This window comes from Acomys russatus, chromosome 4 (assembly GCF_903995435.1).
Source record: "Acomys russatus chromosome 4, mAcoRus1.1, whole genome shotgun sequence".
NCBI classification, from domain to species: domain Eukaryota; kingdom Metazoa; phylum Chordata; class Mammalia; order Rodentia; family Muridae; genus Acomys; species Acomys russatus.
The window spans coordinates 62845396-62869197 of record NC_067140.1 but is presented as its reverse complement, the minus strand read 5'-3'; the positions used below and the strand labels follow the sequence as shown (position 1 = coordinate 62869197).

The following is a 23802-nucleotide window of genomic DNA, read 5'->3' as shown; positions in this document are numbered from 1 at the left end:
CATTTTCTTTTATTTTTAAAGATTTTATGTATTTATTATTTTGTATACAGTGTTCTGCATGCATGTACACCTGCAGGCCGGAAGAGGGCACCAGATCTCATTATAGATAGTCGTGAGCCACTGTGTGGTTGCTGGGAATTGAACTCAGGTCCTCTGGAAGAGCAGCCAGTGCTCTTAACCTCTGAGCCATCTCTCCAGCCTGAGAGTTGAGCTTTCAAAAGCATTTCAAACAAACAAGTAATGGTATCCCTTGACAACACACTAGAACCCTGGTGTGAAGGGAAACTATTGTGATGCAAGGGAATTGTCCAAGTTGAGAGAAGCCTGAGTCAGGTGAGATCAGTCTGCAGCAATTAAAAGGGAAAGAGCACTCAGAGTGTTTAAAAACAAAAAACGAAAAGCCAGGGGAACTGCCTTGGAGAAATGAAGTCAAAAGGATCAAATCTAGCTCCCAAGTAGAAGTGAAAGTCCGACGTGCTCCCATTAAAATGACTTCTCATCGGCCGTTCCCCTCAGATGACTTCGGTGTCTACTACATCCTGTGAGCGTCTATGTGCTGTGCCTTCACAGCTAGCCCTAGGGATTGGGGAGGGGGAGTGAACAAAAATGGAATGGTGGGAAGAGCCTTACCCAGAGAAGTTGGGGCACATATTCCATTTGGAAGGGCTCTGCTGGATTTGGCCCATGAAGGATCCCCAAAGAGGTAACATACATGTACTTGCCGAGCAGTCAATCTGGAGTCTCTGTGACCTCAGTGAGTAAGTGTGAAAGTGACCATGTACCAGTGAGCACTTTTCACATGGGTGTGAGCAGGGCTACTGGGTGAGGCCGCTGTTTCATGGCACCCAAATTTTAGATTCAGGACATGGAAAGAAAGATCATAGAGGACAAAGGTGCTGAGTGGCCCTACCGATACAGGTCAGATAATTAAGGGCAACTCTGCAGGGGGAGGAGGCCTCCTGCAGCATTTCTCATCTCTGCGTGTCAAGCAGATGATGCTCCAATCCCATTTTACCATTAAGGCGATCCTAAATAAGTCATTGTTTTCTTTTGTTTTAAGATTTTTATATTATGTATATGAATGTCTTGCTGGCATGTACTGTACCAAAGCAGTGCCCTTGGAGGCCAGAAGAGGGCATTGAACCCCTGCAACTGGAGTTGGATAGTTATGAGCTGCCACTGGTGCTGGGAAGTGAGCCAGGGTCTTAACTGCTGAGCCATGTCTTCAGGCCCCATTGTGTATTCTCTCTCTCTCTCTTTCTTTCTTTCTTTCTTTTTTTTTTTTTTTTTGAGACAGGGTTTCTCTTTGTAGACCGGGCTGGCCTCAAACTCAGAGATCCTCCTGAGTGCTGGGATCAAAGGCCACAGGCCTTTTAAAAGATATCATTCTTTTAAGATTCGTTTAAAAGATATTATTTACAGGCTGGAGAGATGGCTCAGAGGTTAAGAGCACTGTCTGTTCTTCCCAAGGTCCTGAGTTCAATTCCCAGCAACCACATGGTGGCTCACAACCATCTATAATGAGATCTGATGCCCTCTTATGGAGTGCAGGCACACATGGGACAGAATACTGTATAATACATAAATAAATCTTTTAAATATATGTGTGTATATATATATATATATATATATATATATATATATATATATATATATATATATATATTATTTACTATGTAATCTAGGCTAAGTACCTAGCATGTTACGTGCATGACCCTCGCAGCAACCCTACACAGAATGCGGTGGTGTTCCTTGTTTTGTCTGGGGATCAGGTGCTGGAGTCTGACCCCAGAGCCTCACACAAATTAAGCACACTACCACATACTCATTGTTTCTATTTTACAAATGACCGGGCATAAGAACCCAGATCATGGCCTGGCAGTGGTGGCTCACACCTTTAATCCTAGCAGTTGGGAAACAGAGGCAGGCAAATCTCTGTGAGTTCAAGGCCATCCTGGTCTACAAAGTGAGGCCAGGACAGCTAAGGCTACACAGAGAAACCCTGTCTTGAAAAACCAAAAGGGGAGGGGGAAGAAAGAAAAGAAAAAGAACCCAGATCATAAACATATGTAACTAGCATAGCATAGCAATGATTTTAGTCTATGCCTTTTCCTCTCTGTATGTGTGCATGTATGCCCACACATGTGTATAATACGCATCTATGCTCTTAACAAATGAATGCATATGTACCTACTGTGTGCATGTGTCATGTTCTCAATATGGTAGCTATATACTTCTACACATTCTCAGTGTATGCTATAAATCCAGGTAAGGTAGGTAAACGTTTTCATTTCTTCTGCATCACTGTACACATCCCCTTGGTATGCTACTATGGGCAAATGACTAATTCATACAAGCCTGTTGTTCCACCTATAAACAGGATTGTAGAAGGACTTGTTTCTACCTGGAACCGCTGTTACAACTATTTAATGGGGAAATGCTACTATGGGCAAATTGGGCAAATGACTAATTCATAAAAGCCTATTGTTCCACCTGTAAACAGGATTGTAGAAGGACTGTTTCTACCTGGAACCGCTGTTATAAGTATTTAATGGGGAAATGTATATTATATGCTTAACATGGTCAGACTAAATACAAGGTATCAATAGATGCTACTGTTATTTCCAAATAACACTGCTCCTACTCAGAACTGAATTACCCAGAAAACAGCAAAGGCTTTGTTTTGTTTTGTTTTCAGAGAAGTTTGCATTTTTCAGCTCAGCAACCCTAGGACCTGAAAGGCTGGTCTGCTCTATCCCTGTGTATCGATTTAAGAAAGAAACTTTTATTTATATCAGACTCTTGTTTAGAGTTCTGGGCCAAATAATGCAATTTTAGGCTCTAAGCTTAAGTCCTTCTGTCCTTGGTAGAGAGTGACTTTGAGAGAAAACCCACAGGGAATCATAGGGAGATGGCTCAGCAGTCAAGAGCACCTTCTGCTCTTCCGGAGGTCCTGAGTTCAACTCCCAGCAACCACATGGTGGCTCACACCATCTATACTGAGATCTGACGCTGTCTTCTGGCCTGCAGGTGTACATACAGATAAAGCACTCACAAATAAAGATAAATATTTAAAAAATGATAATCTTTCCTAGTCAGTCATAGCAGTGCATACCTTTAATCCCAGCACTCAGAGGCAGAGGCAGGGGGAATCTCTGTGAGTTCAAGGCCAGCCTGGTGAACAGAGCCAGGGACTGAGTTAGCCAAGGCTTCATGAGGAAACTGTGTCTCAAAAAAAAAAAAAAAAAAGCAAAAGCCCTTTCTTGCTAGGTTGGTGATTGGTAACTGCATCATTGAGATGCAAGCAAGAGAACTGTCTGGTCAGAGACTGGGGAGATTACCACACCTTGCCTCCCAGCCACAAAAAACTCTTTTGTTTCAGAGGTTGAGAGGGCGCGAGTGTCAGTGTCACTTACTCTCTCCTTTCATGTCGTCTGCACAGTGCGGGGTGTGCAGAGTATGACTCCCTTCCAGAGTCTGAGACTCAGCCACACTTCCAGGGCGTGACGGGGCTGCGGAACCTCGGCAACACCTGCTACATGAACGCCACCTTGCAGTGCCTCTGCAGCATCTCTCCGCTGGTGGAGTACTTCCTCTCCGGAAAGTACATCACAGCTCTTCAGAAGTAAGAGGTGTTCTTCCCTGAGCTCTGCCCCCACCCCAGGTCCCCGAGGTGAGGTGAGGGAGGGAGGGAGTCCCTGTAGAGGGATGGAAGCCCAGGCACTGTAGGTCTCTGGAGAGCATATTCGAGTGAGGAGAGCAGGACGGGCAGGGCTCTGATGCATGGACTAACCCTGAGTTCCCAGACTGGGGCTTTTCTTTCCATTAAATCAAACAGGCAACGTTTGCCTTTTGCCTGTCTCCTCTTCTCAGGGACTGCAGTGAGGTCACCACTGCCTTTGCCTACCTCATGACAGACATGTGGCTTGGGGACTCAGACTGTGTCTCACCAGAGATACTTCTGTCGGCTCTTGGTAGCCTTTACCCAGTTTTTCTGAAAAAGACACAGCAAGATGCGCAGGAGTTTCTCATTTATGTCTTTAATGAGCTTCATGAAGCTTTGAAAAAGGTAACTAACGGCCTCGAACTAGATGTGCACCCCTGTCAGAAACGCCTGCTCGGGAGGGAGGGAAGGAGGGCGGGAGGGAGGGAGGGAAGGAGGGCGGGAGGGAGGGAGGGAGAGCGAGAGAGCATGCATGCATGCATGTGTATGGTCTGCACTGAGGACAGGGCTCTGGCTGGCTGCTGGGAAAAATGTTGAGGTTAGGATATTTGTTGTTGGTTTGCCTTTTTTTTTTTTTTTAAACATTTTTAAAAATTACTTTATATGCAAGTATGTCTGTGTACCACTTGCTTGTCAGGGTCCCATGGAAGCCAGAAGAGGGTGTCAGATCCCTGGAACTGGAGTTACAGTTGACAGCCACCATTCATGATGGTGTTGGGAACTGAACTCAGGTCCTCTAGAAGAGCAGCCAGTGTTTGGTTGGTTGGTTTTGGGTTTTTTGTTTTGTTTTGTTTTTCTTTTGCTGTTGGTTTCTTTTTTGTTTTTGTTTTTTGTTTTTCTAGACAGGGTTTCTCTGCGTAGCCTTGACTGTCCTGAAACTCACTCTGTGGACCAGGCTGGCCTCGAACTCAGGGATCCTCCTGCCTTTGCCTCCCTGAGTGCTGGGATTAAAGGTGTGTGCCACCACCCTCCCAGCATAGCCAGAGCTCTTAACCACTGAACCATCTATCCAGCTGCTAAAATAATTTAGTTTTTTTTTTTTTTTTCTGAAACAGAGTCTTACTGTGGAGCCCAGGCAGCGCTATGACTCATAATCTCCCTGCCTTTGCCTCCCTCCAAGTGTAGATACTACAGAAGAGATCTGAAATACACTCCAGCCTCCTCCGACATATGGCAAATGCCCAGTAGCCCAACCGCATTTCAAATTTGCTCAGACATTCAGGGGGGTAACAGCCCAAATGGTTCAACAGAAATCAAGCCACTCAAAAAAGCCTCCAAGCCAGCAAGAAGGCAAAGGCTACATCAGGCTGACCAGGAGAACTTTACCTGAGTTCAAAACATGCGAGCTGCATCAAAAGCTCAGATGTCCCCTCAGAAGAGCAGTTCTAGAGGCCGTTTGGGGCCTGTTTAATCTTTCCTCTCCACTCGGGTGCCACCTTGCTTGCAAGCGCCTGCCTAGCTTGCTAAATTGTTACCAACACTTTCTAGAGGTCAAAGCCTGAGCCCTATAAGCCTTAACAAGCTCGGCTCAGCCCCTACCTTCTTCCTTCTTCAATAGGACAATTAGAGTCAGTAATGCTGGAAAGACACAGTGTGCCTACACTGGAAAGAAAAGCCAATAAACAGGCTCAGAAATCCCCAAGTCAACTGTGGGGTACTGACATGGGTTTAGGTTTGAAGAGGTTCCTGGCCCCACTTCCCCACTCGTAAAGGTGTGACTGATCCTGGGGTGGAGGAGCAAGGCAGAAAGGGCTCTGGGGGATGGAGAGCTGAGGCAGCCACGAGCATGAGAGAAACAGGCTTCTGGGAGACAGGCTTCAGTGAGACAGCTCATTTACTTGGGATAACAAATGCTAAATAGACCTCTGGGGAGTGGGTAGGGGTCTTTCGGGGCGCGGGGAGTGTACATCATTGGCTGTGGCTAGGGCGCAGAGGATGCCTCATATGTGCAGGAAGGAGTTTCAGATATTGCTGGACATAACCTTATAAGGAGAGGAAGTCCACCCTGGCTGCCAGGCGCCATGACCACCTGGGTGGATCACCACAGGGTGAGGGTGCAGGGCTGTGTGGGGCTAGATGATCTAAGGACGTGATTTCCAGAGTTTGGGCCCATCTCGGCCCCACTCCTGCTGTGGACCCCCTTCCCCTGCCCCTCCCCCCTCCTCCAGTCCCCCAGCCCCCTGACCCCACATAGAAGTCTATATAACTAAGAGCCCTGTTCAAAGTGAGTCCCACCCATCACTGCTTTGGTGCCTATCGCTCTCGCAAGACAGTCTGTTCCATCTCTTCCTGGGAAGACAGGCTCTTCCTCACCCCACCCCTGGCTTCATTCAGCCATGAGAGTCACAATTCCAATTCCTCAAGGACCATCGTCTTCAGTATGTGATAGACAAAGGGAGGCACAGATGTCTCTCCTTGCAGTCACTTTTCTCCTGCCAGGACAATCACTAACCATTCTTCAGCTTCATCCAGAAAGGGAGCGCGCTGAATGATGACGTATGCTGCCCGGGTCTTCGTCTTCCGTCTGAACCCAAGCTGAGTGTTTCCTGGTCAAAAGGTGTCATTTTAGTCGAAAAAACAGCCCTTCTGTTTTACGTGGTTTTTATAAGCGCAATCTCCCTTTACACAGCACTGCCGAAGAAGAACTTTTGAGAAAAGAACAGCTCAAAGCTGCCGTGGGAAGGTGACGGCCAGCGAGACGTCGATCATCACGCGGCTGTTTGAAGGACAACTCAATTACAGCATCACGTGCTTAAAGTGTGAGAACTGCACCAACAAGAATGAAGCTTTCACCGTCCTCTCCCTCCCCATCCCATTCGAATACGAATGCTCCCTTCAGGTAGGGAGTCCCTAGCTCCTGAGTACATTTTCTTGTTTTTGAGACAGAGTTTTCCAGCCCTGTCATCTGGGCTAGCCTGGGACCCTGGGCTCAAGCACTCGTGCCTGGGTCTCTTACATACTGGGATTGTAGTTGTGACTGTCATTTCTTGCAATTTTAACAAAAAAGGGCTGTTTTACACCTTGAAGCTGTAAATAAAGGTAGTCCGAGAATGAACAGTACTTAAAACAAAACAAAATCTATGGTCACAGTTACTGTGAATTTAGTTGTATTTCTAAAGTACTCAACGCAAAGCTTCATTTAAAATTATAAATATGGGTGAAGTTTATTCAGTCTCTTGAGATGAGCAGTTTGTGGTTTCTCATAAAGACCTTATGACTCCCCCCACCTCCACAGTCTCTAGTTTACAGATAGAACTAGTTATAACAGACTCTTTAAAAAAAAGATTTATTTTATTGCATAGTGTATGCATGTTTGCCTCCATGCTTATGTGTGCACCGTGTGCATGTTTGGTGCCCAAGAAGGCCAGAAGAGGGCACAGATTCCCTGGAACTGCAGTCAACAGCTGTGATCCACCACATGGGTGCTGAACCTGAGCCCTCTGCAAGGAGAGAGGACCATTTTAGCCACCTCCAGCCCCTAAGACTCTTTATACTCTGGTTGGAAGCTGTGGACTGTTTTGGGAAGAGAGAGAGGAATCTGGTGGTCAGGTTGGCCTTCTGGATTTTCTTTACCACAGAATGAATCTGTAAGTGGGGAGGTGGGGTGACGTGGGTGGGGGCAGTGCAGGAAGGAAGTGGTTGGCTAGAAACATTCAGGAATCAGGAAACAGTTTCCTTGCAGAATTACACAAATCGCTCTTGTTCTTTTGAAATTGTGAAAACACATCCGCTAATGGCAGTATTTAGCATAGTTAGGAAACAGAACCCTATTTTGTTTTCCTTTAGATCAAAAGATTACTCAAAGAATTTGATTCTTGAGTGAAATACTGGCAGGACTAATGGAAAATTTCTACCCTCCTCCAAGCCGAGAACTTTCAGAAGCAGGTGGATGGGGACTGCCCTGTAGAAAGAGCTGTAGACGTCACCTTGGGTGTGGGCTCCAACTCATCTACTATGAACTGTCACCCAAAAACCATGAGATATGGTCAGGTGTTTTGTTGTTGTTTCGTCTTTTATTTATTTATGTACTCTCTCTCTCTCTCTCTCTTTTTTTAATGTAGGAGTGCTCTATCTGCATGTACACCTGCAAGCCAGAAGAGGGCATCAGATTCTTTTATTGATAGATGGTTGTGAGCCACCATGTGGTTGCTGGGAATTGAACTCAGGACCTCCAGAAGAGCAGCCAGTGCTCTTAACAGCTGAGCCATCTCTCCAGCTTCCAATATGATTGGTTTTCAGAACACCTCCCCCCCTCCATTGACTTAGGAGATATATAATTATAAATGAGCTGTCTGGGGCTGGCGTTGTGACACATGCTTGTAATCCCAACACTTGGGAGGCAGAGGCAGGCAGATCGCTGTGAGTTCAAGGCCAGCCTGGTCTACAAAGCAAGTTCATGACAGCCAAGGCTCCACAGAGAAACCCTGTCTTGAAAACCCAAAATATTAATTAATTAGCTAATTAATTAAATTTAATGAAAATGTAAAAAATTAAAAGAGCTGTCTGATTTGTTAGTAGCAGTTTCAAAGTCTGTGTTATTCTGAAATAAACCAGACAATATAAAGTGATAATTCATAGATTATGAGTAGGGAAAGAATCTAAACCCATCTCAGCAGTTCAGTGAAAAAGCATCACTTGTTGCTAGGTAGATTTTTACTTATTATTCTTTAGACAGGGTCTCACTGTATAGCCCTGGCTGGTCTGGAACTTGATATGCAGACCACACTAGCCATTCACTTGAAGAACTCCTCTTGCCTCTGGATTAAAAGTGTGGGCTACCAGCCCCAGCTCAAAAACCAAACTAGGTTGCTAAGTAGATTTTCAGGACCCTGGGTCATGGGTGCTGATAGCATGTAGCTTCTGGGTTTGCTCCTTAGAAAAACTCCCAGAAGCAAATTTACACAAGTCTTTCAATGTTTTATGATTTTGTTTGTGTGCGTGTTTGCAAGACAGGTCTCCTCATATTGCACAGGCTGGGCTCCTGCCTCCACCGCCAATAAGCTGAGGTTACTGCAAACACCACCGATTTCTGTTTTCCTCTAATGTCAGTAGGGTTCCCGGGTCACCAAATGCTCTTTCTCCCTCAACAGGACTGTCTCCAGTGTTTCTTCCAACAAGACACATTGACCTGGAACAACCAAATCCATTGTTCCTTTTGTAAAATCAAGCAAGAAACAGCTGTGAGGGCCACTATTTCCAAGCCACCAAAAATAATTGTTTTTCACTTAAAAAGGTATGAGGATTTTGACATCTTGTGGGACGATGGTTTTCACCAGTTTTATTGAGATGTGACTCACTTGCTAATAGTTTATCCATTTACTATGTAGCCTGTTCTAAAGTCATTGGTAAAGTGGGTCCTTAGCTGCAAGGCATCCTGGGTTTAGTCCTCAGGGTCAAATAAGTGAAAAGTAAAGTACCCACTGGGTTGGATTTTAATTTTAATATATAATTTATTTTAAAATTTCTAATAAGATATTTGCAACATAAAATCTATTCTTTTGATTATTTCGAGTGTGTAACTATTTGAATTAATTACCTTTCCAAAGTTAAACACCAATCATCACAGTTTCCAGAACATTTCAATGCCCCTGTGCCCACCAAGCATCGCCTTCATTCTAACTCTCCCTGGTTCCTACTTCCCTAATGTGTTTTCTGTCTCTAGATTTACCAATTCTTGCACAAGAGTGGCTGTGCCAGCTAGTTTTATGTCTACCTGACACAAGCTAGAGTCACTGAAGAAGAGGGAACCTCAATTGAGAAAGTGCCTCCATGAGATTGGTCTGTGGGCAAGCCTGTAGGACATTTTCTTAATTAGAGATGGGGGGGGGGGATAATCCATTGTAGGTGCTGCCACTTCTGGGCTGGTGATCCAGGCTTCTTATAAGAAAGCAGGCTGAGCAAGCCTCGAGCAACAACCAGGAATCAGCACTCCTTCATGGGCTCTGCCTCAGTTCCCACCTCCAGGTTCCTGCCCTGCTTGAGTACGTTCCTGCCTCCAGGTTCCTGCCCTGCTTGAGTAGGTTCCTGCCTGACTTCCTTCAGTGATGGACTGTGATGTAGAAGGGTGAGCCCAGTAAACGCTTTCCTCTCCTGCTGTCGCTGTTTCATCGCAGCAATGGTAACGCTATGACAGGCCTCGGTACCAGGATGGTAGGGTTTTGCTGTGGAGGACTGAAAGGAATTTGGAACTTTGGGCTAGAAAAGCCAACGAGAGTCTTGAGAGCTCCGTGGGCTGTTTTGTAGGATTTTGGAAGCTAAGACTGTTGAGAGCTACGGAGACAATGGAGGTCCCATCAGTGGGAGGCAGGGAGTCCCAGAGGGAAGTTTGAGAGTTGTTACAGACTACTGGGGTTGTTGCATATTTGCTATTTTGAATTAAGACCCTGTGGTTCTGGTCAGGTGGGACTGGAGAGTCAGCTGTGATTAACGAGAGGCAGCGGCACTGGAGAGAAACCAGTGCTTACCAGGGGACAGCTGATGCTGGCTAGCTGGAAGCAGGAAGTTAACAGTGGTTAAAAAGAGACCAGTGTCGCTGGGGTGAAATCTGAGAAGTGTTTCCTCAGAGTTAGCACATGGCAGCAGTGGTCCACAGGCTCTCGTCCAGGCAGATGAACTAGGTTCTGTGTAAGAGTCTCCCAGCTGGTACTGGGTTTGAAGGCCTGAAGGGCTCATGGAGAGCAGCTGAGGCCTGGCACTGAGAGGCCAGGAAAGGCCGTCAGTGAAAGTGCAGGCTCGGTAGCAGCTGAAGCCCAGGGACTGAAGGGGTCATGGTGAGAAGTGTGTCATGTTTTATATTGTATTATTAATATGCGATATTTGGAACAAGAAAGGAAGGGTTATGTCTAATAGGTGATGTGCCTGTTAGTTTTTATATCAACTTGACACAAGCTAGCATCATCTGAGAGGAGGAGGGAACAGAGAAAACGCCTCCATAAGATGAGGTTCCTGCCCTGACTTCCCCAGTGATGGACAGTGCTGTGAAACTGTAAGCACGTAAGTCCTTTCCTCCCCAGGTTGCTTTGGTCATGGTATTTCATCCCAGCAATAGTTACTCCAACCAAGGCAGTGACGCACACCATCTGTCCTTTGGGTCTGGTTGGCTCTTTACTCAGCATAAGTTTTGTTATTTTATTTGAAGGAGGAGCTTGTGTAACTCAGATTGACTCCATCTCCTGTGTTCTAAGACTACAGGCTGCAGCCGCTGCACCCAGCCTACCTAAGGCTTATCTGTATTGTAGCCAGTACTTTTGTACTGTGCGTGCGTGCGTGCGTGCGTGCGTGCATGCATGCATTTTTCCTTTCTACTTATTCATCTAATGAGGGACTTTTGGGATTGGTTCTACCTTTAAACAATTATGAAGCTACAGCTAACAGTGGCTTGAAAGTGCCCAGCTCCTACTTTCTGCTCCCCCAGGCATAGGACCCTGTGAGGACAGCCTGTTTTTTCCATCCTGGCTGCACACGTTTACACGCTCACAGGCTGAGCACTAGTTTTCTGTCTTACCAATACTTCTAACTTGCCATCTTGTTGGGTTTTGATAATAAACTCAAACAGGGCAGGATCCCAGGAGGCAGAGGCCATGGAGGGGTGCTGCTTACTGGCTTGCTCCTCATGGCTTGATCAGCCTGCGTTCTTATAGAATTCGGGGCCACCAGCCCAGAAGTGGCACTGCCCACAATGGGCTAGACCCTCTGCCATCAATCACTAATTAATATAAGTGAGATACCATTTAACTCATGCACTCACACTATATTAATGTGTTATTAGAATATATTTATTTTTTTCTTTAGATTTATTTCTTTATTATTATGTATATAGTGCTCTGCCTGCATGTTACACCTACAGGCCAGAAGAGGGCACCAGATCACATTATAGATGGTTGTGAGCCACCATGCAGTTGCTGGGAATTAAACTCAGGATCTCTGGAGAAGCAGTCAGTGACCTTAACCTCTGGGCCATCTCTCCAGCCCAGAATATATTTCTTAGAAATAAAAGTTGAGCCGGGCGTGGTGGCGCATGCCTTTAATCCCAGCACTCGGGAGGCAGAGGCAGGCGGATTGCTGTGAGTGCAAGGCCAGCCTGGTCTACAAAGCAAGTCTAGGACAGCCAAGGCTACACAGAGAAACCCTATCTCAAAAAGCCAATAAATAAATAAATAAATAAATAAATAAATAAATAAATGTTGAAGGCCAGATAGATAGCTCAGTGGTTCCCCTGTTCCCCCCCCCCCCCCAATTATCTAAGTTTGAGCTTTGGGATCCACATGGTGGAGAGAACCAACTTCTGCAAGTTGCCTTCTAACCTCCACATGTGCACTTCGGTGCACAGTCCCTTCAAGCCAAGTTCTATGACCCCCTTAGTTAGTTTTAGCTTTGAGTTTATTAACATGAGGATTTATTTATATAAGGGTTTGTGCCTTAGAGTTTTTATTACTGTGAAAAGATGCCATGATTATGGCAACTTTTTTTTTTTAAGGATTTATTTATTATGTATACAGGGCATGTATGCCTGCACACCAGAAGAGGGCATTATATCACATTATAGATGGCTGTGAGCTACCATGTGGTTGCTGGGAATTGAACTCGACGTCTGGAAAAGCAGATAGTGCTCTTAACCACTGAGCCATCTCTCCATGGCAACCCTTACAAAGAAAAACACTTAATTGGGGCTAGCTTCCTGTTTCAGAGTTTAGTTCATTGTCAGCATGGCAGGAAGCATGGCAGTGTGTAGGCAGGCATGGAGCCAAGCATTGCACAGGGCCAGGGTTCAGTTCCACGGCAGCTCATAACCACTTGTAACTCCAGTTCTGGGGGATCCAAGGCCCTCATCTGGCCTCTGCAAGCAAGTGGCACCCATGTGGTGTAAACACATACACAGGGGCAAAACACTTCAGTACATAACATTTTAAAATAAATCTCTTAAAAAGATACATTGGCACATATAAAATGTATTTTTGTCTATGAAATTGTGCAAATGCATATAATCATATCCCTTGCAACCAATGCATTGGCAAAACCTGTCACCCCAGAAAAGTCTCTTGATGGCTCTTTACCATCATCCTTCCTCTTTTCTATAAGCCCCAGGGAACTCAAGAATATCTATGGATACCTATGTGTGGAGGTGGTGTGTGTGTGTGTGTGTGTGTCCCCGAAGGTTGGTGTTTTGTGTCTTCCCGGGTGTCTAGCTTGAACCCAAAGCTCACCAACCAATTCAGGTAGTCGGGTTAGCCAGCTTGTGCTGGGGTCTCTGCCTCCCAAGTGCTAAGACTGCAAGTGGGCCGCACTGACAAAGGTGCCGGGCATCTGAACTCAGCTCATGCCTGCACGACAAGCACTCCCTCCTTCCCCGTTCCCTGCCCCCATACCTACAGCATGCTGATTGTAGCCCTTGCCTTTGAGTTTGGCTCCCTTCATTGATATAATGGTTTTGAGGTGGCCTGCGTATGTATGTGCTAAGCCCTTTTCGTTTACTGTGTTTTCATTCTTTCTGTGGGTGTGTAATTATTTCTCCATTAGCCAGCTGGTGCACATTGGTCTTGCTTTCAGTCTGGGCAGTTATGGATGAAGTTGCTGTGTTGTGTAGCATCTAGTCTATGAAACTTTTTTCAAGACAAGGTTTCTCTGTGTAGCCTTGGCTGTCCTGGACTCTCTTTGTAGACCAGGCTGGCCTTGAACTCACAGCGATCCACCTGCCTCTGCCTCCGAGTGCTGGGATTAAAGGTGTGTGCCACCATGCCCAGCTAGTCTACGAAACTCTTCATGTTTCTGGGGATGATCCCTGCCTCTGCCTGCAAGACCTGGTCCAGGGCGTCTTAGCCGGGCTTATATTACTGTGAAGAGACACCATTACCAAGGCGACTCTTATAAGGGAAACATTTAATTGGGGCTGGTTTATAATTTCAGAGGTTTCGCCCATTATCACCATGGCAGGAAGCGTGAAGGTGTGCAGACAGACATGGTGCTAGGGAGGCAGCATTGTACATCGGGATCCGAGTGGGCGATTTGACTGGGGCCTCAGCAGCATCTGATGTGCAGCCTCACCCAGACAGAAGCTTGCCTTGCTCTCTCTGCAGCAGCTGAGATCAAATTCACAGTGAATCATCTGGCTCTGCCTCCCACTCCCAGCAGCTCTGGCATTTCTAAATATGTTTCAATAAGGAAGTCATTTATATACCAAATGATCATCTCAAAAATTACTCTTGGTTGGGAGTGGTGGCACACACCTGTAATCCCAGCACTCGGGAGGAAAAGGCAGGCGGATCCCCCTGAGTTCAAGGCCAGACTGGTCTACAGAGTGAATCCAGGACAGCCAGGCTACACAGAGAAACCCTGTCTTGAAAAACCAAAAACCCAAACAAAACAAACTTATTTGGAGTTTCATGCATGTGTTGTTTCTCCAGATTTGACATCCAGGGTAGCTGGAGGAAGCTGAGAACAGACATCCGTTATCCACTCACCAACTTGGATCTTACTCCTTACATCAGTCCACTTTTCCGGAAACATCCTAAGTACAACCTGTGTGCAGTGGTGGTGAGTTTAATATTAAAACTTTTAAGACTAAAGGGAATAGAACATCCCACTCTGGTGGCTGCTCAGAGCGCAGAGCCTGGTCACAGGCACACACTGCTGGAGGCCAAGCCCATGGGAATAGCTTGTCTTGCACTGTCATCAACCACTTTGTAGCCCCCGCCCACACTAGGTGCCAACAGTCCCAGGACCCTGTGCCTCACCGAAGCCTGCCATAGAGCACCCCATGGGCTCCCCTTGGCTTTAAGTCAGCTATGACTCGTGCTGAGTCCTAGCAAAGGATGGAGTTACCACTCAGATGCACTCTCCAGAACCTCCTGCAGGAACCCCCTGAGCGGCCAGCCACTCTCTGGGCTCTGGGATCACAGCAGGAGCTGTTGTGCCTGAGGGTGGGGCCCTTCCATAGGGCAACTATGCCCAGGACCCTCTGACATGCTGCAGTTGAAGCTGCTCATTCATCTTAATGCTCAGTAATATAATAATAATAATAATAATAATAATAATAATAATAATAATAATAAAAAAAAAAAGAGTCAGGTGTGGTAGAACACTACTAGCATTTGGGAGGCAGAGGCAGTCAGATCTCTTGAGTTCAAGGCCAGCATGGTCTACATAGTATGTTCCAGGACAGCCTGGACTACATAGTGTCTTGTCTCAAAAATATTTTTTTAAAAAGGAGGGGAGGGGATTGTCTTTAGTCTTCCACATGTCTTGCTCAGAACCACCCTTGTACCTTTACAGCGTTCATTTATTTCCCTGTAGGCCCTGTCTATTCCCTTTACGCCACCTTTACAGTGCTCATTTATTTCCCTGTAGGCCCTGTCTATTCCCTTTACGCCACCTTTACAGTGTTCATTTATTTCCCTGTAGGCCCTGTCTATTCCCTTTCCGCCACTTACCCCTCCTCTCTACAGAGCTTGCTCCTCCCACTCTGGGGCTTTACAGTGGCTTCTTCCTCCCTCCTGTCACATATAGATGCTAATTAATGTGAGTTTCAAAGGTGCTGCTTCCCAAGTTTCTGATTTAGGAAAATCTTAGCAGAAAAAAACAGAGCTTGTAGTTAGAGCAAGTGGTGCACACTTAGGCAAAAATCACTCCAAGTATCTAAAAAAATCCTATTTTAGAGGAGGTAAGAGGGAAGGGGGGAAGAGGGAGGGGGAAGAGATGGAGAGAGAGGGGAGAGGGAGAGGGAGGGAGGGAGGGGGGAAAGGGAGAGGGAGGTAGGTTTCTGTCCTACTGGAGTTCCTGCCTTGGCTTCCCTCAATGAAAGGCTGAACCTGGGACATATCAGCCAAACAAACTCATTTCAAACAAACCATTTGTTCAGTATTTTATCAAAGCAACAGAGAAACAAATTAGGACAAACAACACAGATGTAAGATTTTGAATTGAGATGCACATATGTTATTGTGTGGCATTTGCCTTTCCGGGCCTGGGTCACTTCACCTGACATGGTGTTTTCAAGTTCCATCAACTTCCTTGCAGAGATTTTTCTTTAGTGGTAGAATTCCACCGTGTGGACATACCATACCTTCATTATCTGTCATCTGTGATGAACACTGAGGTGAAACCCATGTCTGTACTATTTTTAGTTTCACGTGGTCCCACATGCCTTACTCCCCAGGCTGCTGAGTCCTGTCATGAAGCCCTCACCACTGCTTGGGTCTTGTACATACGCCTTTTTTTTCCTTTTCTTTCTTTCTTTTTTTAAATTTTTTTTTAAAAATTTTGTTTTGTTTTTAGTTTTTTGAGACAGGGTCTGTGTAGCCTTGGCTGTCCTGGACTCATTTTGTAGACCAGGCTGGCCTCGAACTCACAGCGATCCGCCTGCCTCTGCCTCCCGAGTGCTGGGATTAAAGGCTTGTGCTACCACCGCCTGGCACCCCTACCTTTTCTGTAGCAGTTTTAATCTTCTGTGCTTTATGTTAAGGTCTTTGATCCACCTGAGGTTACTTTTGTGCATGGTGAAAGAAAAGGATCTACTTTCCTTCTACATGTAGCTGCCATTTTCCCTGAAGCATTTGTTGAAGATGCCATCTTTTCTGCAGTCTGCATTTTTGGTATCTTTGTCAGAAAGTAGGTGGCTGGAGAGCTGCTCAGTGTGTAGTGCTTGCTACTCCTCCAGTGGGGCCCAAGTTTGGTTCCCAGTACTCATGTGGCAGCTCACAGCCATTGCTAACTCCAGTTCTAGAGGGCTCTGACTTCCTCTTCTGGTTCCCATCAGGCATGCACATGGTGCAGACTAACATGTAGGTAAAACACCCACACACATAAAGTAAAATATATCAATCTTAAGGGAGGTGGCTGGAGTTGCGTGGGTCACACTTGGCGCTCCTGTCCTACTGGTCTACACGTCTGCTGTTGTGCGACCGCCATGCTGTTTGCTCACGACTCTCTAGTATAGTTTTGTGCGACCGCCATGCTGTTTGCTCACGACTCTCTAGTATAGTTTTGTGCGACCGCCATGCTGTTTGCTCACGACTCTCTAGTATAGTTTTGTGTACACACACATTCTCACTCGTCTTTCATCATTTGGCACAGGCTGGTAAGAAGGACCATATAAGCCGGGCGTGGTGGCGCACACCTGTAATCCCACACTCAGGAGGCAGAGGCAGGTGGATCTCTGTGAGTTCAAGGCCAGTCTGGTCAACAAGTGAGTCCAGGACAGCCAGGGCTATACAGAGAGACCCTGTCTTGAAAGAACCAAAACAAAAAACAAAACAGAACAACAACAAAAAAAGAGAACAAAACAAGGAGACCATAAAACTCTATCCTGCAAATTCTGCAGGTCTGCATTTATGCAAGAATCAGAACAGCTCACTCACAGGATTCACAAATACACACTGCTCTGAGTTCACTATCACTATGCATTTCACTGCTAACAAAAGCAGATCCTGGCTGAGCATGGTGGCACACGCCTTTATTCCCAGCACTCAGAGGCAGAGGTAGGCAGATTGTTGTGAGTTCGAGGCCAGCCTGGTCTACAAAGTGAGTTCCAGGACAACCTGGGCTATTGCAGAGACATCCTGTCCCAAAAAAATCCAACCAAACAACAAAAGCAGATCTAACTCTGGTCTGTTGGGATTGCCAGAGGCTGAGGTAGGTTTATTCCCAGATTTGTTGCTCTGCTTAAGTGCTGTCTGGAGAAAGTGTCCTTTGGCTCTGGACTTTGTTATCAGAAGCATTTGTCCCTCTCCATCTCTGTCCATATGTAAAGTTCTCACTTCTAATGGTTGAGTTAGGTCACTAAGTCACAACTGTTTTTTGGGGGGTTTTGTTGTTGTTTTGCGGTCGGTATCATTATAGAGTCTACTAATCAGAAACCTTCATAGTTTGTTTTTCAAAAAGGTGTCTCTGTGTAGCCTTGGCTGTCCTAGAACTCACTGTGTAGACCAGGCTGATCTCAAACTCTGAAACCCACCTGCCTCTGCCTCCCAAGTACTGGGATTAAGGGCATGCGCTACCCTGATTTGCTATTTCTAAATAAGATTCAAAGGCATCTTCTGGTCCTAAAATTGGTGCTGCCCCCATAGAAGGGTGGTAATACTGCCTCTCTAACCAATGAGGAGTGGCAGGTGCTACACAGGCAGCAGTGTAGGAGTGGGGTGGCCCAAATGATGCAGTACTACCTGTGTGAAATCTGCCGAGTCCCCATGCTCCTGGCCCCTGAGGGAAGGCTCCTCTGGATCCCCAGCTCCTGAGGGCATTCTCTGTTCCCCTCCATGTCTCAATACCTATATTGACCACTCAAGGTGAGTGGGAGTCAGCCAGCCAGGCTGTTTGTTTGGTTTGTGATGCCGCTGTCTAATGGGCCAGGGTAGTGGAATGGCGCTGGCGATGGACCACGCTGAGGGTTCTATAGCACACTGCACTCAGGAGGCCACATCACCCTCAAGAATGGCAGGAAGATGATGGTAACTGCTTTCCAAAGCCAGGCTCCCTGTGAAGATGTCAGTCACGGTAGTCAGGTAGTTCAGCTGCTAGCCTGTGAGGGCTGTCAGACCTTTCACTAGCCAGGTTTGCCGTAATCCACAAGGCTAATGGAGTGCACAAGGGAGACTCCTCGCTACCTCGAAGGTGGGGTGACAGCCGTACTCATACCCCACACTGCTTATGGAGTGGGCAGTCCACGTCACCACCACCCAGCAGTAGATTCCTCACTGCTGTGGAACTGGGGTAGCGGGAGGGAATGTCTTGTTTAGGCCACTGTGCTGTTGTCCCCAGATCTCTGGTTCTCGCAGTTTGGTTTTTTCCTGCTGATTTCCGGTGTTCTTGGTAACTGGCCTCAATGCAGTTCTACACTTGATTGGGTCTGTGTAGAGGTGTGGGGGTGTGCTGGTAAGATGACACGTAGAAAGTCTTGCTTTTATACAAATGAAAAATTGGGGGCTACAGATGTAGCTGTTGATAGTGCTTGCCCAGGATCCACAAAGCCGTGGTTTCAAGCTCGCACCATTAACTGCCACTGGGGATGCACACCCATCATCTAGGCACTCAGGAGGTAGAGGCAGGACCAGGTAAAGGGTATCTTCATCTGTATAAGCTTGAGGCTAGCCTGGGCTCCATTAGACCCTGTCTTCAAAAAAATAAGTTTTTTGAAGTAAAACATGAAAACACATAAAATCTGAGTACACAATTTGGCCAGTTGTCCAGTGCGCACATCCTGCATGTCAGCTGCCTGTCGTCAGGCTCATTCCTCTTCAAGTGCGGAAACCAGACCTCTAACAGGGCTAACTGCTTTTGTGCTTCATGCAAATGGACCCTGCAGTATGTGCCAGATCTGTAGGGTCTGGTACTTTTGCTCAACAGTCTGAAGCAGTCATCTACACTGCTGCACATCATGGTTCCTTCTCACCACTGGACGGGCTTCCATTGTGTGGAGACACCATCACCTCACTTGCTCTGCTTTAGTGCTTTGGACTATTATGGGTGTTGCTGTGGTTGTTCTTGTATGTTTTGGTGAACAGATGTACATGGTCTTTTGGAGTCTCTTTCTAGGAGTGGGGGTACTGGCGGAAGGGTATGTGCATGCCAGTACCAGTGAACTCAGAGCAGTGACATTCCAAAGCACGTGTCCCTGCTGTGCCGAGTAGCTCTTGGCTGGGCAGTTCTCGTGCCTGCATGGTGGAACAGCACTTGAATTTGAGTCTGTCCTCACTCTTTCACAATGGGATGGCCTTGAACTTGCTTCTTGGGTGCTGGGATTTCAGGTGTCTGTGCTATTGTGCTCTACCGAGGTTTGTTTTGTGTGTGTGAAAACAAGCCTTCAAACCTTTTGTCTGTTTTTCCAGCATGTTGTCTATGTTTTCTTACTGCAGTGCAGGTCTGAGGCTGTAAGGCTCGGTGGTAGACCGCTTGCCCGGCAATGGTCCAGTTCTACGTTTAACTCTTTCACCTGAGAAAAACCAGGTCTTAGTGCATTGTAGCTATTTACTTATTTACTTATTAACATGCCTCTCAGCAGGGCACATGCCAGGGCAAGGACTCACATCTTGAGACAGAGGACACATGTCCCTTGACCTAAGGACCTCTCAGAAGTCCCCACTTCACTGTGGGGACAGGATCTGCTTATGTGAACATCTATGGGTGGCACTTTCTAAAACATCAAATACCTTCCCTCAGTGAGCTATCCTTTTCTCTTTCAGAGTTGAGTATTCATAAAGTTCACTTGGGTGTGTGTAGTTCAGTGGGGTTTGATGTAATTTACATAACTGTTCATGATCATCACAATTACATTTTAGAACGTTTTCAGTATTCCTAAAAGAATCTTCACTACTCCTTTCTTCTCCTCACCAGCCCCTGGCAAACACCAACGGACTCCCTATTTCTTTGGATTTTCCAAATTTTAGCCACATCACACAAATGGAATCCTAAAACCTCCTTATCTTGGGATTTTGAGATAGGATGTTGCTGTGGGCCTGGTTAGCCTGGAGCTCACTATGTAGAACAGGCTGGCCCAGTCTTTCTGTCCTGGAGTAGACTAAAGGCATAAGTGGTTTTTTTTTTCTCAGCATGCTTTTAAAGGTTTCCCTATGTTGTAGCATGTGCTTTCCTTTTGGTTGCCAAATAACATTCTATGTAAATGTAACACGTTTCTCACTAATTGAGAAGCATTTGGCGCGGCTCTACTTTATGACTGTTATCATCAACCGTGCACACGGTTTTTTGTGTGTGTGGATATAGTTTGATTTCTCTTCGGTATGTACCTGAGAGCCTTTCTAGACATATGGTGACTGTATACTTAATCCTTGAGAGTTGCCAGCTGATTTCCAATGTGACAGAGCCACTTTGTTCCAATAACGTATAAGGCTCCAGCTCACGTTCTCTATGCTTGTTATTACCCAGCTCTTAAAACATTTAACCAAAAACTTATTTGTCTATTTAACTATTTACTGATCTACCCACCTATTTATTAGCAAAGTCTCTTGTAGCCCAGGCAGGTCTTGCACCTCATCCCAAGCACTGTCATATGCCAACCATACCTGTGTATCTTGTGGTTCTGAACATGAACACACACACACACACACACACACACACACACACACACACACACACACACACACACACACACACACACACACCCCAGCATATACATGGTGCACAGATATCCATGCAGGCAGAACATCCACACACATGCACAGGCAAACACACATATTAAAATTAAAAAGCTGGACATTTTCTTTTTGAGACAGGGTCTTATCACATGGTCCAAGCTGTGCACTTGTGGCAGTTCTCCTGCCTCAACCTTCCTAGGGTCTAGGGATACAGGTATGAGGTTCATCTGGTTTAGCGCTAGTTAAGTCTCACTCCCTGCTATTAGGGCTTGGCAAGGTGGATAGGTTCCTAAGGTTATCATTTGTTGTTATTTTCTGTCTTTCGTATGTGGGGTCAGCGTTGTAAAGAACTATCTAGAAAGTATTTTAGGCCTTGGAGGTCATAGTTTCTGTGTCAGTTATTCAGTTTTCCTGTTGCAGCACTGAGACACTGAGAGGCCAGGGTTTGGTTCCCAACACACACACACGGAGGCTCACAACCATTCGTAACTCCAGTTCCAGAGGAGTCCAACGCTCTCTTCAGGCAACCTGGACACTGGGCATGCATGTGCATACATGCAGGCTAGAAACCTATACACATACAGTTATCTTTACAAAATTTAAAAGATGGCTGGGCATGGTGGAGCATGCCTTTAATCCTAGCACTTGGGAGGCAGGGGGATCTCTGTTTTCGAGGCCAGCCTGGTCTACCCTGTCTCAAAAAACAAGAAAACAAAACAAAACAAAACAAAACAAAACAAAAAAGCTATGTATACGGTTCAACTTTCTTCCCAATTCTATTAAAGGCAATGAGTACAACAGACATGCAGTGCATAGTCAGACTGTGTATTAAGACTCGGCAAAATTATTTCCTCAGTATGATACACTTTAAGATGGTTCTTGGCTTTGCCAAGAGCATTCACATGTGGGAACTGTGTCCGACACCCTTTCTTTCCTAGAACCACTTTGGGGATCTGGATGGTGGCCACTACACTGCCTTCTGCAAGAACTCAGTAACTCAGACCTGGTATAGCTTTGATGACACCCGAGTCAGTGAGATTCCAGATACATCAGTTCAGACGGCTACAGCGTATCTTCTGTTCTATAGCTGCCAGCCCTTTTCTATACCGACACAGAAACGCAAGAGCTAGGCCAGCACTCCCGACCACTGCAAACAAGCCCTCAGGAGATGGCAGTGGTGTGTTCTGTCATTAAATCCTTACTGCTTGTCTACATCGCTAAGGTTTGTATGTCTCATAGCAGCACAGGAGACAGGTCCCTGCTCACTAAGGGCAGCATGGAGGCCAGGCACAGCCATCACAGGGCCTAGGAACTGCAGAGTTTAAAGGTCAATGTCTCCTGCAGCGGGTTTCTATCATATTTCATAGGTACCAATTTATTTTCAAAGAAATTTATACTTATTTTGTGTCTGTGTGCACGCGGGAGTCAGAGGGTAACATATGGGAGCTCATTCTCTTTTTTTCTACCATGTGGGTCCTCAACCTTAGTGGACGGCACTTTTACCCACTAAGCCATCTCTCCAGCCCATAACAAGTAATTTTTTTTAACACATGTATGTCTAGCTCAGTGATAAGAGTGTTTCTTCACCATACATGAGGTCCTGAGTCTTATTGGTAGCACAGGGAAAAAATTAAGTGTGAACGTCTCTGAGTGTATTGTGACCCATAGGGCTAGAAGAGATGGCCCAGTGGTTATGAGTCCCTGCTGCTAGCAAAGGACCAGGCTTCAGTTCTTAGCACCCAATGGTACACATATACACACAAAGGACAAAACACCAATAATATAAAAATAAGTCTAAAAAACCAGAACGTGTGGCCGGGATCTCTGTGATTTTTGAGACCAGCCTGGTCTACAGAGTGAATTCCAGGGCAGACAGGGCTACACAAAGAAACCCAACCTTGAAAGAACAAACAAACAAAAACCAAAGCAAACAAACAAGACCTGAAAGATTTACACAGCAATGGGGAAACCGTCCTTTAAAGTTACTAACTTTATGACTTAAACATGCGCTAACCTTCCCCCAGGAAACTAAATAACTGCTTCCCCAAACACTTTTAGACTCTTTGTTTAGAAGAGTCTCCAAAAACAGTATGAATTATTGCACTGCCCTTGGTTGCCTTACAGAAGTTTCTTAAAGCTCCACTGCTGAGGACAGCACACTTTAGACACACAGGACTTGCAGGAATCAGGTGGAACTGACTGGAAGCCTGCACTTGAGGACCAGCTCTCATAACAGTGTCCCAGGTGCTGTGCAAATAGCCAAGGGAGGAAAACATCACTAGTCACGTCAGCTGCGGCCCCTTTACACCACAATGAACAGCATGGAAGAGCTCCCCACAGGTGCAACAATAGCACTTACACCTTGGGACAACCCAGAGCTGTCTAACTGGACCAACTGGACTCAAACTGCTCAACAAGAGGGAACCCATGCGTAGTAAACAGACTGTACACCTAGCCCCACCCTCAGCTGGTGAGGTGACAGACCCAGGGAACCCAGAGTGCCAGTGTAATTTCCAACTTCACTGTAAATACCTATCTGCTGCTAAGTGTAGCTCTCAAGTCTTTATCAAAGAAGCTCTTTGCAGCAGACAGAGACTATCACAGAAGGCCATTACTAGTCAAAACACAGACAGCTCACTATGTGGTGGTCACCCGAATGATGCACCCACAACACGACCACTGCACCTCAGGCTCAGGGGACATCTCTGAAGAGGGGCACGGCATCTGCTGAGATACCATCTTCCATACACGACAAGGAGGCTGCACCCATAAAACAGCAACAGTGTGGTCGCCTAAAGGAGACCTGCACGATGACACCCCCAGCGGACATGTCAGCACGGATGCGGATATAACTCACAAGGTCTCACTCCTAGATGAAGAGCTACAGGCTGTGGCTGCTGACGGTGGGGGAGATGAGTCAGTGGTTACTCTAAAAATCATGAGCAATGCTAAATAGGCCCAGAAGTTTGTGTTTATATATAGCTATGTGTGTGTGTG

At 46.1% G+C, this 23802-nt stretch overlaps 1 protein-coding gene across 1 annotated transcript; it reads left to right on the top strand.

The window, feature by feature from the left end:
- Positions 1-488: 488 nt before the first annotated feature.
- On the top strand, positions 489-23657 carry Usp50 (ubiquitin specific peptidase 50). Its single transcript, XM_051144912.1, is given in 8 exon segments — positions 489-541; positions 3443-3625; positions 3874-4069; positions 6354-6563; positions 8815-8957; positions 14125-14254; positions 21744-22031; positions 23496-23657. Coding segments are annotated over 8 exon segments (1365 nt in total).
- The last annotated feature ends 145 nt before the right edge of the window (positions 23658-23802 follow it).